The sequence below is a fragment of the Suricata suricatta genome, chromosome 11 (assembly GCF_006229205.1).
Source record: "Suricata suricatta isolate VVHF042 chromosome 11, meerkat_22Aug2017_6uvM2_HiC, whole genome shotgun sequence".
Taxonomy (NCBI): domain Eukaryota; kingdom Metazoa; phylum Chordata; class Mammalia; order Carnivora; family Herpestidae; genus Suricata; species Suricata suricatta.
This window is the reverse complement of record NC_043710.1, coordinates 55,454,695-55,469,538: the sequence shown is the minus strand read 5'-3', so window position 1 is coordinate 55,469,538 and position 14,844 is coordinate 55,454,695. Positions and strand designations below refer to the sequence as shown.

At 39.5% G+C, this 14,844-nt stretch overlaps 2 protein-coding genes across 6 annotated transcripts in view; one reads left to right on the top strand and one right to left on the bottom strand.

Moving 5' to 3' along the window:
* Window positions 1-11,084, bottom strand: part of PAAF1 (proteasomal ATPase associated factor 1) — a 35,987-nt gene extending 24,903 nt beyond the window's left edge. For 2 of the 3 annotated variants that reach the window (XM_029915742.1, XM_029915744.1), the window contains exons 1-4: window positions 10,947-11,084; window positions 8,491-8,531; window positions 5,498-5,601; window positions 981-1,070 (exon numbers count right to left, since the gene is read on the bottom strand). In XM_029915742.1, coding sequence (XP_029771602.1) covers window positions 981-1,070; window positions 5,498-5,601; window positions 8,491-8,531; window positions 10,947-10,993 — 282 coding nt within the window. In that variant the 5' untranslated portion in view covers window positions 10,994-11,084. Of the gene's footprint in view, window positions 1-980; window positions 1,071-5,497; window positions 5,602-8,490; window positions 8,532-10,946 lie in introns of those variants that run through there. The other variant, XM_029915745.1, reaches the window with a different exon arrangement.
* A 7-nt stretch (window positions 11,085-11,091) lies between these two features.
* On the top strand, window positions 11,092-14,190 carry LOC115272755 (cytochrome c oxidase assembly factor 4 homolog, mitochondrial). Of its 3 annotated transcripts, none has more exons than XM_029915748.1 (2): window positions 11,092-11,255; window positions 13,351-14,190. In XM_029915748.1, exon 2 carries the CDS (start codon window positions 13,363-13,365, stop codon window positions 13,615-13,617), a length of 255 nt encoding a protein of 84 aa, XP_029771608.1. In that variant the 5' UTR covers window positions 11,092-11,255; window positions 13,351-13,362; the 3' UTR covers window positions 13,618-14,190. The 3 variants fall into 3 exon arrangements, with proteins under 3 accessions (XP_029771608.1, XP_029771610.1, XP_029771609.1); XM_029915750.1 differs by having other exon boundaries at window positions 11,092-11,284; XM_029915749.1 differs by lacking the exon at window positions 11,092-11,255 and adding an exon at window positions 11,329-11,543.
* The last annotated feature ends 654 nt before the right edge of the window (window positions 14,191-14,844 follow it).

The window sequence follows — 14,844 nt, the reverse complement described above, 5'->3', positions numbered from 1 at the left end:
CAAATTATGAAATCAGGAAATCAAAAATACCTGAAAGTCTAGCAACGTAAGATTGGAAAAATAAATAGTAGTAAAATCATATGGCAGATTACTATGCAGTTCTTAAAAGAACATATAAAAAGATTACATACAATGAGGTACATAATGTATTATTAAGGAACATAAAGCAAGTTATAAAACAGCATATACTATAAAAGCTATTTTGATAAAATATTTAAAGAAATGACAGGGAGAATCAAGTGAAATAATACATAAAGCTTAGCATTGCTACACACACACAGTAGGCAAGCTATTACTACAAATAATAGTTGGCTATTACTACTATAATTATTATTAATACAGGCTTTGTAACAAAACTTCACATTAGTTATCTTCAGGTTGTAGAATGTGAGTGATTTTTCACTTTTTATATTTCCTAAAGTCTCTAAATTTAGACTAAATCTATGTCTGTTTTGTAATATGGGTAAAAAATAGCTATTTTTTAAAAAGTACCACACAATAAGAAATGGAAGGTTTTAATAAATAATTAGTTTATCCACATATTTCTCATTTATGCTTCCATGGTAGTTAGAAAGGGCATCATCACAAAGACCTCTGAAAATTATTCCTCAATATGCTGTATTTGGAATTTTAAGAAAATTTCCCTGTCTTGTAGGCAATGAGACAGAAATATGAGCAGTGACTATACAAACACAGCTACCAAGATTATCCAAAAGCCACTAAGCAGCTCTGCTAAAATATATATAAGTAAACTTCAGACAATTCTTTTCTCTAAGATTAACAGTGAGTAGATTTGTGTACCTATTCTATGTGGACCCAAATACTGATTTTGCCAAACATGGCACACTTTAAGTTGTGTCATCTTAACAATGCACAGTAAATGAAAGACACATTAATTATGAATGTTTATAAGCACTCAAGCAGATAAAAAGAAAAAAACAGCATGCCATTGTATTTTCTCATTTTATCAAAATACTCACACTCTTTGCATGAAGTCTGGAAAAAATAGTGTACGGCGCCAAAAACTTTGAGGATGCATTCTCCTCTGGACAAGAAATATGAATGCTTTTCTAAATAGAGAGGGAAAGGTGAAATTCATCAATAAAGTTACTCCAATGAAATTAAAGCCTCTTAAAGACAACATCAGGACGACAGGGCACGTTCATCTTTTAAATGTAGCCACTCTTATCCTCCTTCCCCAGCTCACAACACAATCACTCCACGGTAGACCAGCAGCCCACTCACTGCAAAGGAGCGCAATGCAACTTTGTATTGCTTGGATGCCATTACCTTTTAACAGTGAAGAAAACTCCCACAGAAGATAAACCAACAGTGAGATACAAATGACAAACATGAGGGGTGCTTGGGTGGCTCAGTCACTCAAGTTTCTGACTCCTGTTTTTGGCTCAGGTCCTGATCTCACAGTTTGTGAGATCCATACTTCCATGGGGCTCTGCACAGACAGCACAAGAGCCTGCTCAGGATTCTCTCCCTCCCTCTCTCTGCCACTCCCCTGCTCTCGGGCATGTGTGTGCTCTTTCTCTCAAAATAAGTAAATATACTTTAAAAAATGACAAACATGAGAGTATTAATTCTTCTGAAAAAAATCTAACTCTCAGTTAGCAATGAGACAAGGAACAGGATTAACAGATAGGAGGAAACAGCACCAGAGTCCAAGTCTAGGGCCTAAACAACCAGTCTAAAAGTAAACTTACCACCTTAGAAACCTTTAGAAAAAATGTTAGACTGCTGACAACCACAGTTACCAGAGAAAATTAGTAAATTATGGTATATTTATACAATGTGTCGGCCTGGTCAGGACTGCAGTGCTCCTTTCTACCTAGGACTTAAACTGACTACACACGTTTATTGACTGTTCATCATCCCATATCTGTATTAATTCTGCATATGTTTTTACATAGTCATTATCACATATCTTTCAGCTACTGTAGCAAGAAAACACTGGTGACATAGTGGGAAACTGTACCTAGAACTAGATGTTAGATTGAGGTGACATATCTTGCAAGGCAGCCTTTGTAACCGTTTAAGATTTCAAGGTGGCATGTATACAGGTATAAAGGATTTGGTAAACCCTTCGAGGATTCTTGCAATAGGACAGCCCTTTACTCTAACTGCCAGAGTACCACCACACCACCGAAGTGTGTATCTCCTACGGGGAGCCGAGGAGCTGCACACACCACACAGTTTCTAACCTGTTATCTCTTTTGCAGCAGTACTTGATTTCAGCTCAAGTCATGATCCCAGGGTCGTGGGATCAAGCCCTGTATCAGGCTCTGTGCTGGATGTGGGGCCTGCTTAAGATTCTCTCCACCTCTCTCCCTCCCTCTCTGTGCGTTTCCCCTGCTTATATGCCCTCTCTCTCTTTATAATTAAAAAAATTTTAAATTAAAATAGAAGGGATGAGAAATAAAATATATTCTTTTTAAAAAGTTTCAAAGTTACAATATTCTCATCACTAAAAAGCAAAATGCTCTTAATTACAAGTATTCTACTCCTCTAAAACACAATCAGGATATCTATCTATACAAACAGCACTTTCTTAGCCAGCATATCCATATGTGGCTGCCTACAGGCTTTTCATTAGTTTTTGCTTCTAACCGCATGACAAAGCCCATACGGCAGCAAGAGAGCTGACCTGGATTTGGAATTGCCTCCTGTACCCAAAATTAAAGCGTCAGCTAAACTCTCCTGGTTTAAATATTCCTACCAGCAAGGATTCAAGGAACTCTAAGAACTTAGTGTTCAGGCATCTGTGAGAGCTGGGTTTGCTCTCAGAAGACTTCATTTCTTTGGGACTATTATATGAAAGATTTTGCCAATCAGTTTGCTTATCAATCGAGCAATTCAGCCTTTAATCCATAAACAAACTATGGAGAAAAAGAAATGCTAAGCTATCTTCCAATATTAGCAGTAGAGAATCCATGCTGTTAATGAAAATATTTTAATGAAAAGCTGCAGGATATCAAAACATGTAAAATTCATGGCAAGGGCTGGGGAGAAGAGTGTGAGCATTCCATGCTAAGATAAAATTCAAAGTCAAACATTTTTATCTTCCAGGATTATGTATTTAACCATAATCTACTGTTTAATAGAACAATGTAGCAACATCAAAAGCTGACCACAAAGTGACTCAGGGCAATTAGGAAACAAATGAATGCTCAACCATACGCACTTACTGTCTGACCCAGCAGGTACACTGGCAGAAATTAGCAATGATGCTGGAAGATATAAGGATTATATCAAGGCCTACATATGAAGGGAAGAAAGGAAGTCAGAACTGAGGCTGTGGCTAGCTAAATACCTGCGGAAAATGTAGCGTGGTGTTCATATTTGAAAGTTTATAGAACTGGTTTCAATTCTGGTGTACAGTCTTAATCAGCTTTGATTACTAGGGTTAATAAGGCTCTCAGAGGGCACCTGGGTGGCTCAGTTGGTTAAGCATCCAACTTCAGCTCAAGTCATGATCTCATGGTTCATGGGTTCGAGCCCCTTGTCAGTCTCTGTGTTGACAGCTCGGAGCCTGAAGTCTGCTTCAGATTCTGTGTCTCCCTCTCTCTCTGCCCCTCACCCACTTGTGTATGGTCTCTCTCTCTCAAAAATAAATAATTAAAAAAATTTAATAAAATAAAACTGAATCTGTTTGCTTATATACAAAATGGAAATTTAAAATATCGATCCCATAGGATTGTTATGATAAATAAAAATTCACTTTAGTAATATTTTAGTTTCATTCATATGCAGTCTCACTCCCCATTAACCAGCTTATAGGAGGACTATCATCTCCATTTTATATGTGAGGAAACTAAGGCTCAGAGAACTAAGTTATTTGCCCCAAATCACATTACTAGTAAGTGTCAGAGTTAACTAAAACTTGAACTCAGATCTCTGGATAGTTTCTTACAATACCATAGCTGTTTATGAAAAACAGAGTAGATGTAATAACTTATAGCCCATTACCTTGCACAGAGAGTAATAAATCAACGTTTAAAATCTTACGTAGGGGCACCCGGGTAGCTCCGTTGGTTAAGCATCTGACTCTTGGTTTCAACTCAGGTGATGATCTCACAGTTCGTGAGATCAAGTCTGGCATCAGGCTCTGCTCTGACAGCACAGGGCCTGCTTGAGATTCTTTCTCTCCCTCTCTCTCTCTCTGCCCTGCTCACACATACATATTGTCTTTCAAAATAAATAAATATTTAAAAAAAATTATTTTTAAAATCCTGTGTAAAAGACAAAGTATTATCTATTCTTATTGGTATACCTGAAATATGCACAACTAAAAAAAACATTTAATTACACATTAAAAGAGAAAAAAAGGGCTGGTTTCCCCTTTGGGAATTAGATCACTCACCAGAGCATACTGACTACAACCATCAGAGTAGTAAGGAAAGTCAGCATGGGTTCTGCAATACAGTAAAACCTTGGCTTGGAACCATAATTCATTCCAGAAACATGCTTTTAATGCAAAGCATTCATTTATTTAAGCAAATTTCAAGAATCATTGGCTCAGTTGCGATCATGTGATATTCGGCATCATATACTACTCAGATTGCAAGCCATCACTCATTTAACAAGTTACAATTTATTAGAAATGATTGGTCATCTTGGAGAATACTCACAGAACAAATTACTTGCAATCCAAAGTTTTACTGTACTTAGTTTGGCTATCTACTCACCTCAAAGACCAATGAGAAAAGCTATTAAGTACTATTAACATAGGTCTTCATCAAGGCCTAAACAGGTAAAGGCTATGCTGTCCAATATGGTAGACACCGGCCATGTGAGGTTACTGAGCATTTGAAGTACGGCCAGTGCAAATGAAGAACTGCATTTTTATTTTCTTTAATGTTTAATTTAAAAACTAATATTTGACTCAGTTTTTGGAAAACTTTTTAAGTCTATTTGGAACTACCTGAGTGTGTGAAAGTATGTTCTCAACTGTAACTTTTATAAAACCTAAAGACATTTATTAAGTATTTTGAATAAAAAATTAGAGTCTGAATTGAGATGCATGGTAAGTGTAAAATATACACAGGATCTCAAAAACTCAGGAAGAAAAAAAGGAATGTGTAATATCTCATTAACAATTTTTTAAATATTAATTACAGATTGAAATAATATTTTAGATCTACTGTGTTAAATAACATATATTATTAAAATTAATTTCACCTGTTTCTTTTTGCCGTTTTTATGTGGCTCCTAGAATATTTTGAATTACATATGGGACTTACATTATTTATCTACTGGACAGCACTGATATAAGGGAAGTAAGAACAAGTATATGTAACTTTAAGTATCTAAAAGTATATGTAAGTACAAAAGAAAAAAATTCTTGACATTCAAATGTGTAAAGACTGTGATTACTAAACAAGTAAAGATGACACAAATATACAAATAATAGTATAAATATTTAAAGTAGATATATAGGTACTACCCCAGTTTTGGACTCAGTATCATCTAGAAGACAAAAACCTACCTTATTTATTTCATTCACAATAAATCCTTCTGAAGCTGTAACTTCTGGGATGCCATCGAGGCTAATTCCTTGACAAGTCAGGCTACCATACAAAGTTGGTTTCCCTACATAGTACAAAAGAAGCATGTCTCAAGAAAATAGTAAGAATTTAACATTGTTCTCCTTGAAGACTCAATTCAGGCGTATGTTATGGTAGGAAACTGGCTCATGAAAAAACAGAAGGTACTAGTGTTAAAGTGAGGTGCAGTGGAAAGAGCACTACTGTAGGTGAACCTAACTTGGGAGGGAGTATACTTAAGAGCTAAAAACTAGGTACAGAGTTTTAGAGATATAGCATTTGTAAGAAAGCTACTAGAATGATCTCAAATTCAGTTTTACTGTGAAATGGAATTCTCTCAGAATGAAAGATGAAGACCAACATGTACATACATATTTATCTACAATACACACATATAATACATAGCAAAGAATTAAGTTTCAGTAACCTAGAAAACCTGCTTATGTGGAACACTGTTTTTGCAGTGATGGGGGATAAAGAAGACATCCTACACATAAACATATGCAGATGGTAGAATGGAGTGAAAAACATTCTGTTCTATTCTTCTGTACTTTATATATACAGCCCATAACACACTTTATATGTCTGACCTCCAGACTATGAAGTCGTAGAGTACAGAAATGATCAATAAATATTCAGTAAATAACTGTTGTACTAAACTGAAATTCTAGGAGTAAGAGAGGAGTAGAAAACATCAAGGATTCACACAGAGTAGGAGGGCTTCTTAGAGAGGGTGGGAGATTTAAGTAGAACCTTGAAAGATTACCCCTAGACAGAAGATAGAAATATAGGGCTAGGCAGAACATAACGGAAAGGAAACTCCAAGTCAGGAAGAAGTATATCAAGAATAAAAGAAAATAAAAAAGAACAGGGAGGGAGGAGGCATCAACTGATATACCAGTTTGGTTAGGGACGCCTCGGTGGCTTAGATGGTTAGGTCATAAACTCATGATTCTGAGATCGAGCTTAATATCAGGCTCCGCACTGAACATGGAGCCTGCTTAGGATATTCTCTCTGCTGCCCCACCTCCACCCCCCACCTCGGCTCTATATATAATTAAAGAAAAATGTTCTTAAATACCAATTTGGTGGGGTGTCAGGGTATCTCAGTCAGTTATTAAGCATGCGACTTCAGCTTGCATTTCATGAGTTTGAGCCCCATGGGGCTCTGTGCTGACAGCTCAGAGCCTGGAGCCTGCTTCAGATTCTGTGTCTCCCTCTCTTTCTGCCCCTCCTCTACTCCCACTCTGTGTCTCTTGCTCTCTCTCAAAAATAAATAAACATTAAAAAAAATGTTTAAGTAAGTTTCTTTGCCAGTAACATTAAAATAAATACCAGTTTGGAAAAAATAAATAAATACCCAAAAAAACAAAAACAAAAATAATACCAGTTTGGTTAAAACAGTCATTAAAAAGGTACTTGAAGGATATTAACGGAGGAACTTACAATCTGGGATAAAAGTCTGGAATAGAGAAAATTTAGCAAAGATTTTTAGGCAGGGACGTGGCATGAAGTGCTAGTTCAGAAAGAAGCCACAAAAATAGGATCAAGGGAACTCTGCTTTTTGTCCAAGTCCATGATACCCTCCTGGGTTCACCCACTGTCCCATGGTGTCTGGCCCACAGGGCGTTTCATTTTAACTAATCTCCTGTCAACATCATCACAATGACCTCTCTACATCTGTAGTCACTGAAATGATCTCAGTCTTGGTTTTCTGTTTATAAAATAGAATCGGTTCAATTAGTAGAACATAGGCATCTTGATCTCGAGGTCATGAGTTCAAGCCAAGCCTCACATTAAGGCATAGAGCGTAGAGAGGGAGGGAGGGAGGAAGGAAGGAAGGAAGGAAGGAAGGAAGGAAGAAAGGGTGAATGGAAGGAAGGAAGAAAAGGGGATGGGGGGAGAAAGACAGAGAGAAAGAGAGGAAGAAAGACACTCTTAAATGTCTATGTCCACACCAATGCATTTATCTACATCTGCACTTGCCCTCACCTTCTTTCATCTTAGTGTTTTAGACTTAATTGAATATCCTTCTCTCACTTTTAAGACACTAGCTTTTGAGTTTGTCCTTCTCTCCTCTACATATAACCTGTATTTTAATTGCTCTCCAATTAGTTCTCATCTTTAAAAACAAAACCCTTGACTATGAGACCTAGCTATTATCTTCTTTTCTATACTGCATCATTTTCCTCAAAATTGACTGTTTAAAATTCTATTTCTCAGAGAAATAGAATATATTTATATAAAGAATCAAAGGTATCTGAAATTAAAGATAATCAGTAAAACAAAACACATACATTTATTAAAAAGTCTGATTTTTGTTAATAGTACCACTATAACTACAAACAAATGGATAAGACTAACACAGAAGCGTCATTCAAAGGAATAACTGATAGGAACTGAGAGCTATCTGGACATGATATGGTAAAATGACTAAGTTTTTCATTCTGATGCCTTGAATAATGGTAACTTAAATTTGAAAATCAAGAAAGAAAGCCTGTTTGACAAGAGAAGTGCTCAGCTTGGTTTTAGATTTGATAAAATCAAGAAAACAGTGAAAGTTTCAAGCACAAATGTCTAGCAGACAACTGATCAATCTCTGCTTGAACTTGAAGAGAGTTCAGGGGTGGAGCCGAACACCTAGGAATCATCATCAGGAAATCATGAATGAAACTACGGAACTGCTTAGAATACAATAATATATAGCTAAGAGACTTAATCACTCCCTCAATAAGTCTGTGGCTTCCAAATGGAAAACTAATCTGAAGGCCTTCCCCTGAAATGAAGGAGTTGGTGTGACTGGTCAAGAACATTTGAAAAGTATGATACTATGCAAGGAGTTTGGGCCAAAAGAAAGTATGAAGTTCTCTTCTAGAGGTAGTAAATCCCCTTTCTCTGATGGGAAGGCATACATATTTGGGCATATAGACTTTACCTGGAGGGTGACAACTCAGCCAGGCTTCCCCTTCATCCTTCCTATGAAGATAAACAAAAGACTAATTAGGCTCATTCAATGCTAAAAAGGATGCCACTAGTGCAAGGAAGAAAGAAGATGGTATAATTTTCAGTCTGGACTGAGGTATGATCCAGTCTAACATCTCAATCAGGCATAGATTATTCTAAGACAAACTTTATTTATTGAAGAAATATTCGTGGATTAAGCATTTAATGCATAAATATCTACCGGATAAATGAATACTCAAATATTTCATCAATAGGGAGTTCACTTTTCATATAGCTGCACGGCTTTGAAAAATCAAGAATACTTTATTTTTATTTTTTTTAATTTTTTTTAATGTTTTATTTATTTTTAATACAGAGAGAGACAGAGCATGAGAGGGGGAGGGGCAGAGAGAGAAGGAGACACAGAACTGGAAGCAGGCTCCAGGCTCTGAGCTAGAGGTTAGCACAGAGCCTGACGCAGGGCTCTAACCCACAAACGTGAGATCTGACCTGAGCCGAAGCCGGAGGCTTAACCGACTGAGCCACCCAGGTGCCCCCAAGAATATTTTATATGTAGATACTTATTGGGATTATTGTAAACGAAGCCCTGTGCTAGGCACTTTGCAAACAGTGTAATTAATCTTCACAATTTAACAAAATACCTTTTCTTATTCCCATGTTAAAGATTAAAAAAAAAACAAACCCGAAGCTCAGGGGTGCCTGAATGGCTGTCATTTAAACATCTGACTCTTGGGATGCCTGGATGCCTGAGTCAGTTGAGTGTCCATCTTCAGCTCAGGTCATAATCTCGTGGTTCGTGGGTTTGGGCCTAGTGTGTGGGGTCTGTACTGACAGCTCAGAGCCTGGAGCCTGCTTCGGATTCTGTGACTTCCTCTTTCTCTGTCCCTCCCCCACTCACACTCTGTGTCTCCCAGTCTCTCAAAAATAAATAAACATTAAAAAAAAATTAAACATCTGACTCCTGCTTTCAGCTCAGGTCATGACCTCCCAGTTCCTGGAATTGAGCCCTGCGTACTACTCCACACTGACAGCACAGAGCCTGCTTGGGATTCTTTCTCTTCCTCTCTGCCCCTCCCATGCTCTTTCTCTCTCTCTCTCAAAATAAACAAACTTAAACAAAAATATAGGGGCACCTGCATGGCTCAGTTGGTTGAGCATCTATTGATTTCAGCTAAGGTCATGATCTCACAGTGGTTCATGGGTTCATAAGTGCTTAGGATTCTCTTTCTGCCCCTCTCCCACTTGTGTGTGTGCTCTCTCTCTCAAAAGAAATGAAACATTAAAAATTTTTAATTAAAAAATAAACAATTATGAAAACTAACTTTAAAAAATCCTGAAGCGTAGGAAAAAGTGACTTGCCCAAGGTCACCTAGCGATCTGGAAAGTAGGAATTCAAACAAGGGACTAGTACACAATGTCTGCGTTCTAACAGTTCACTGAGTTTTTACATGTTTTAGAGTGCTCGCTTCGGCAGCACATATACTAAAATTGGAAAGCTACATGTTTTAGAATGTTCCTCTCCAATCATCCAAATCCTGACGTTATCGCTTCTTAACGCTTTTAGGATACAATGAAAAAGACTTAAACTTTTAAGACCAAAAAATCTAGGTTGACAGTAAGTTACTGGCTGCAAAATCTTGAGCAATTTACTTCTCTCATTCCTCTCCTGCATTCTCTCCTTGTTGGCCCTCAGTAAATGTTAGTGTTCTTTCCTTATCACTTAACACAATTCTGTGTTGTAGTAAGTAGTTTAGTCCACATAGTAAACTGTAAGCTTCTTAAATGCAAAAAGGGGCCATTCATGGCACTGCTGTACTCATCCTGGTGCACGGAATAATAATTTGCACAGTATACCATCAATAAATAGATATTGAATGAATGTTATGCTGTGCATTCCCAATTAAGCGGTCAGCTTCTTGAACTCAGGAACCACCATTTAAAACTCCACACGCATATGGTCTGGACGTGGTGGGTGTTACACTGTTTCCTGAATAGAACTGCCCAATGTGTCTAACATAGCACTAGGGATCCGAGGATACAAGGAGTCCATCATCCGCTCGAAAACAATGTGGAGGTGACGGAGTACTAGGACTTTTGCAAGTAACTGACAACCAGTAAATATTTGCTAAATGACCACGACTGCTTTGCTAAGAGTCTTCCTGCCTCCCAGTTTTCCTGTCTTTCTCCACTCTGATCCTAATTCTGGTCTGTGATCACACAGCACGTACGTGTTGCCTTGGCCTCAGGACAACTCTTCGGAGAATGAAAACCAGTGACCATGTGGGTTTGAGACTTCTTTTTCTACACCCAGTGATCCCTCAACAATCGATGAGGTAATCCCTATCCTGGACTAGGTAGAGCGCTCCTTAACGCAAAGACAACATGCGTTACCCGCCTCCTCCGTCCCGGATCTGGGCCTTGATTCACCTGAGGGATTGGGCCCAGTCGCTCTGAATCCTCAAATGCGCCGCCATCTTAACCCCGCCTCCACCTGCCCGCCTCTTCTGCTCTTTGCCGGAAGTGGATCCCAGAAGAGGCTTCTACAAGTTGGTGGGCGGGATTTATACTGAGAAGTTACCAATGATTATGCGCGGTGGGTCCCTCTTCTCTCACTTCGGCTCCCAGACTCTCCCAGAGGCTGGCTTCCGGTCGGTGGGTCGGAAGAGTTCCAACTGCCTGCGGAACGGAGGGTGACGTGCGGGAACGCGCGTCCGAATTCTCGTGTTCCACCTCTCGGTGAGCACTGCGTACCGCGTCCTTGCGCGGTAAGGCGTAGCCAGCACCGCGGGGCTGCGGCCGTTCGCCGCGCGCTCATGTGTTTTCTCCTTGAAGTGGGAGACCTTTAAAGTGGAAGCTGCAAGTGCCTTGGACACTTAAATTTTTCTGCTTTCCCATGACTTCCCATTCCAGGCCAGCCTCCGCCACCCCGCTGCCGAACATGTAGCTTACCCTGATCTCCAAGCATGGGTCTTCCTCTTTTTCCTTCAGGGAAGGCTGAAGCCAGGATGTACCGTAGCATTTACTGTGAGCCCTGTTGTCGCTCATAGACTTCTTGTTCAGTATATTAATCCTTACATTAGTTATATGAGTTCACTATTATTAAGGAGGAAGCTAAGAAGATTGTATGGTAAGACGCGGTGTCGGAATTCGAACTGGATCGCTTGGCTTAGAATCCAGGTCACTTTTTCTGTACAGTAATAAAAGCTGTTATTTATTGAACTCTTTGGACATGCCGGGCTTCTTACGTGCATTATCTCATGCAGTCTTCAACAGTCTTGTGAGGTAGACGTGATCTCTTTTTCAAGAGAAATTATGAAGTGATTTTCTTAAAGTCACCCAGTGAGTCAGTGACAGAGCTAGGTTTCCAATCTTAGTCTTCTTTCAAAGCCTATTACCCTCCTCCTTCCTGAGGTTATACCGCCTCCAAAGCAAATGAGTTTTGGGTAGGCTATGTTGGCTTAACGTGGCCCATAAGACCTTGCTATGATGAGATATTTTCTCATAGTGCCGATTTCATTTGCTATTCACTATCATACAGAAGTTTCATTTCCTCCGTGTCAAATTCTGTCTCAACCCCTGATCCTGCTCTTCCATTGACTACGAGTATTGTTTCTCCCCATCTCTGGCTAACTCCTATTCATTCTTCCAATCTCAGTGTAGAAATCACTTCCTCCAGGAAGCCTACTCAGCCTGTTCCTGCCATGTCTGGATTAGGTGTTCCTCCAGTATGTTCCCAGTCTTAGCAATCTGTACATACTGTGTAGTAAACTGTTTATTGTCTAGACTGTAAACTCTATAAGGCAGGAACTATATCCATCTTGGTTGCTCCTGTATCCTCAACTCTAGCATTGTGCCTGGTACACAATAAGTACTCAGTGATCATTAGCTGAATGAATCAAAGACACTGGAAAGGCATTGAGGAGTGCTAGTTCTTTTAAGCCTGTCATGGTGAAACTTGTTCAAAGGCTGAGGTTATTTCCCTTCAGAGCTTTCTCAAGTTCCTTATGTAGACAGCTTTCTGCTGGGTGCTCTGAAGCGGATGATCTTGAGAAGACAGTCTGGGCAAATGCACCTCACATTAAGCACTCTCATCTCACAGACTCATCTCTTGCCCTGACCCATGCACACTCTATGCTACAGCTAGACTGAACTCTCCATTCCTCATATATGTCAAACCCTACCCACATTTGGGTACTCTTCCAAACTATGTTCTTTTCCAGCCATAGAAAAAGGCTAATAGGAAAGAAGAAAGATTCATTCTTTTGGGGAGACATCTGCTCCAAAAAGGTGGCATTTCACCTAATTCAAATTCCATTAGCAAAATCCATTCAAGCATATTTGGTGCTGTGCTAAACATTCTCATATGCTTCATGTCATTCTGTTGAGTTCAAACCATTTTACAGGGGCACGTGGGTGGCTCAGTTGGTTGAGTGTCTGGCTTCAGCTCAGGTCATGATCTCACGGTTCGTGGGTTCAAGCCCCACGCTGGGCTCTGTGCTGACAACTAACTCAGGGCCTAGAGCCTGTCTTCAGATTCTGTGTCTCCCCATCTCTCTGACCCTCCCCTGCTCAAGCTATCTCTCTCTCTCAAAAATAAATAAAACATTCAAAATTTTTTAAAAAAAGCCATTTGACAGATCTCTCTTGCCAGGCCTAGTGCTGATGGCATCAATGTAAATCAGGCCCAGTATCTGTTCTCAAAAAAGCTTACAGTCTCCAAGGGGAGACAGATGCATAAATAGGCTGTAACAGTGCAGCTTGGTCAATGCTATTTATAGTAATGGACCCTCATAATTAGATTCCTACTCTAACTTTGCCTTCATTACTCTAGAGACTCTCAAAGATGTCAACTCAAGGCCATGCTTGGGCCCGACAGGTGAAGAAGGACAATGAGGAAGAGGACCCACTGGACCAGCTGATTTCCCGCTCTGGCTGTGCTGCTTCCCACTATGCAGTACAGGAGTGCATGGCCCAATACCAGGACTGGCGAAAGTGTCAGTCACAGGTACAGGCCTTCAGGGACTGCATGAGTGAACATCAGGCAAGGCGGCGAGAGGAGCTGCAGAGGAGAAAAGAGCAAGGCAGTGCCCACCACTGAAACCCCAAACCACCTATCCTCAGAGGATGGCCCTGCAGAAGCTAGCACCCAGAGAGATCATAAGAAGAAGTCCTGAACAGTGGAAGTATGGCTGAGAGGTATAAAACTTGGGGATAGTCTTTGGCCAAGACTGACATTGTGAGCCAGACAGCCTTGGGTTTGGACATGACTGCTGTAAAGAGTTGTCATATTTTCATGATGCAATCCCACACGTCCTCACCTATCACATTACACCAGTATTAAATATTGACCGATATTTGCCAAGTAAAACAAAGAGTGGGGTTAAGGGATGCTCTTCTACCCTACATCTTGGGTGTGTGTGCCAGGTATGGAGCCGGTTACATGGATGTTTAATTTTAAAATTAAATTCATAGTCTAAATGTAATTGATTACCTAATCTTCATTTACTCCATAAAGTAATTGGTTCAACACAGCAAGTTTTTCTGAGGCCTTCCCAGGTACTGTGTGAATGAATAATATGATCGGATGTGATGAATAATAGGCTCTCTTCTTTCATGTTTCTTAGTCTGGTTTGAGAGATAGAAATAAATAAAACAACATTAGAACAACTAATTACTGGCCATTATATAAGTGCCTTTATCTTTCATTAGCTCTTCTGATGTTTCATTTAATCTAATGGAAGGAAGAAAACAAATGGGAAAATAAACATTGAGTGCCTCATATGTCCCAGACAGATGCAGTCTGACCTCAACATGCTTCCAACCCAGAAAACACACAATGTTGGCCTGACATTTAAAAGGCACATTTAACATATAATACAGATTTTCAGCTTTTAAAAACTGAGAAGCTATCGACATGGAGCTTATATTCCTACTTGACAGTAATTTGCTGGAGCTGAATGAGGACGCCTCTTTTAGGTGGTTATGCTCTCCAGTTGGTAACAGTGGCCTTGCTTTTCATTTCCTTCCATGAAACTACATTCCCCATTCTGTTCTTTCCACCTAGCTCTGTGAGGTATTTGGGAGTGGGAAGGAAGGGAGTTGGAAGAGTGACTCTTGTCATAGAAGCTGGAATGCAAAGGGGCATCTGCTCTCATCATCATCAGTAACATTTCTTGAGCATCTATATATTAGAAGCACAAATCTAAATTATAATGGGCCCCAAACTACTTTGAGTCTTTGTGTTGGTGATTGGGGAGGAAAGAAATAAGAGAGGAAAAGATATGAGGAATACCAGTTTAAAGAACAATAAAATCCAACTAGACAT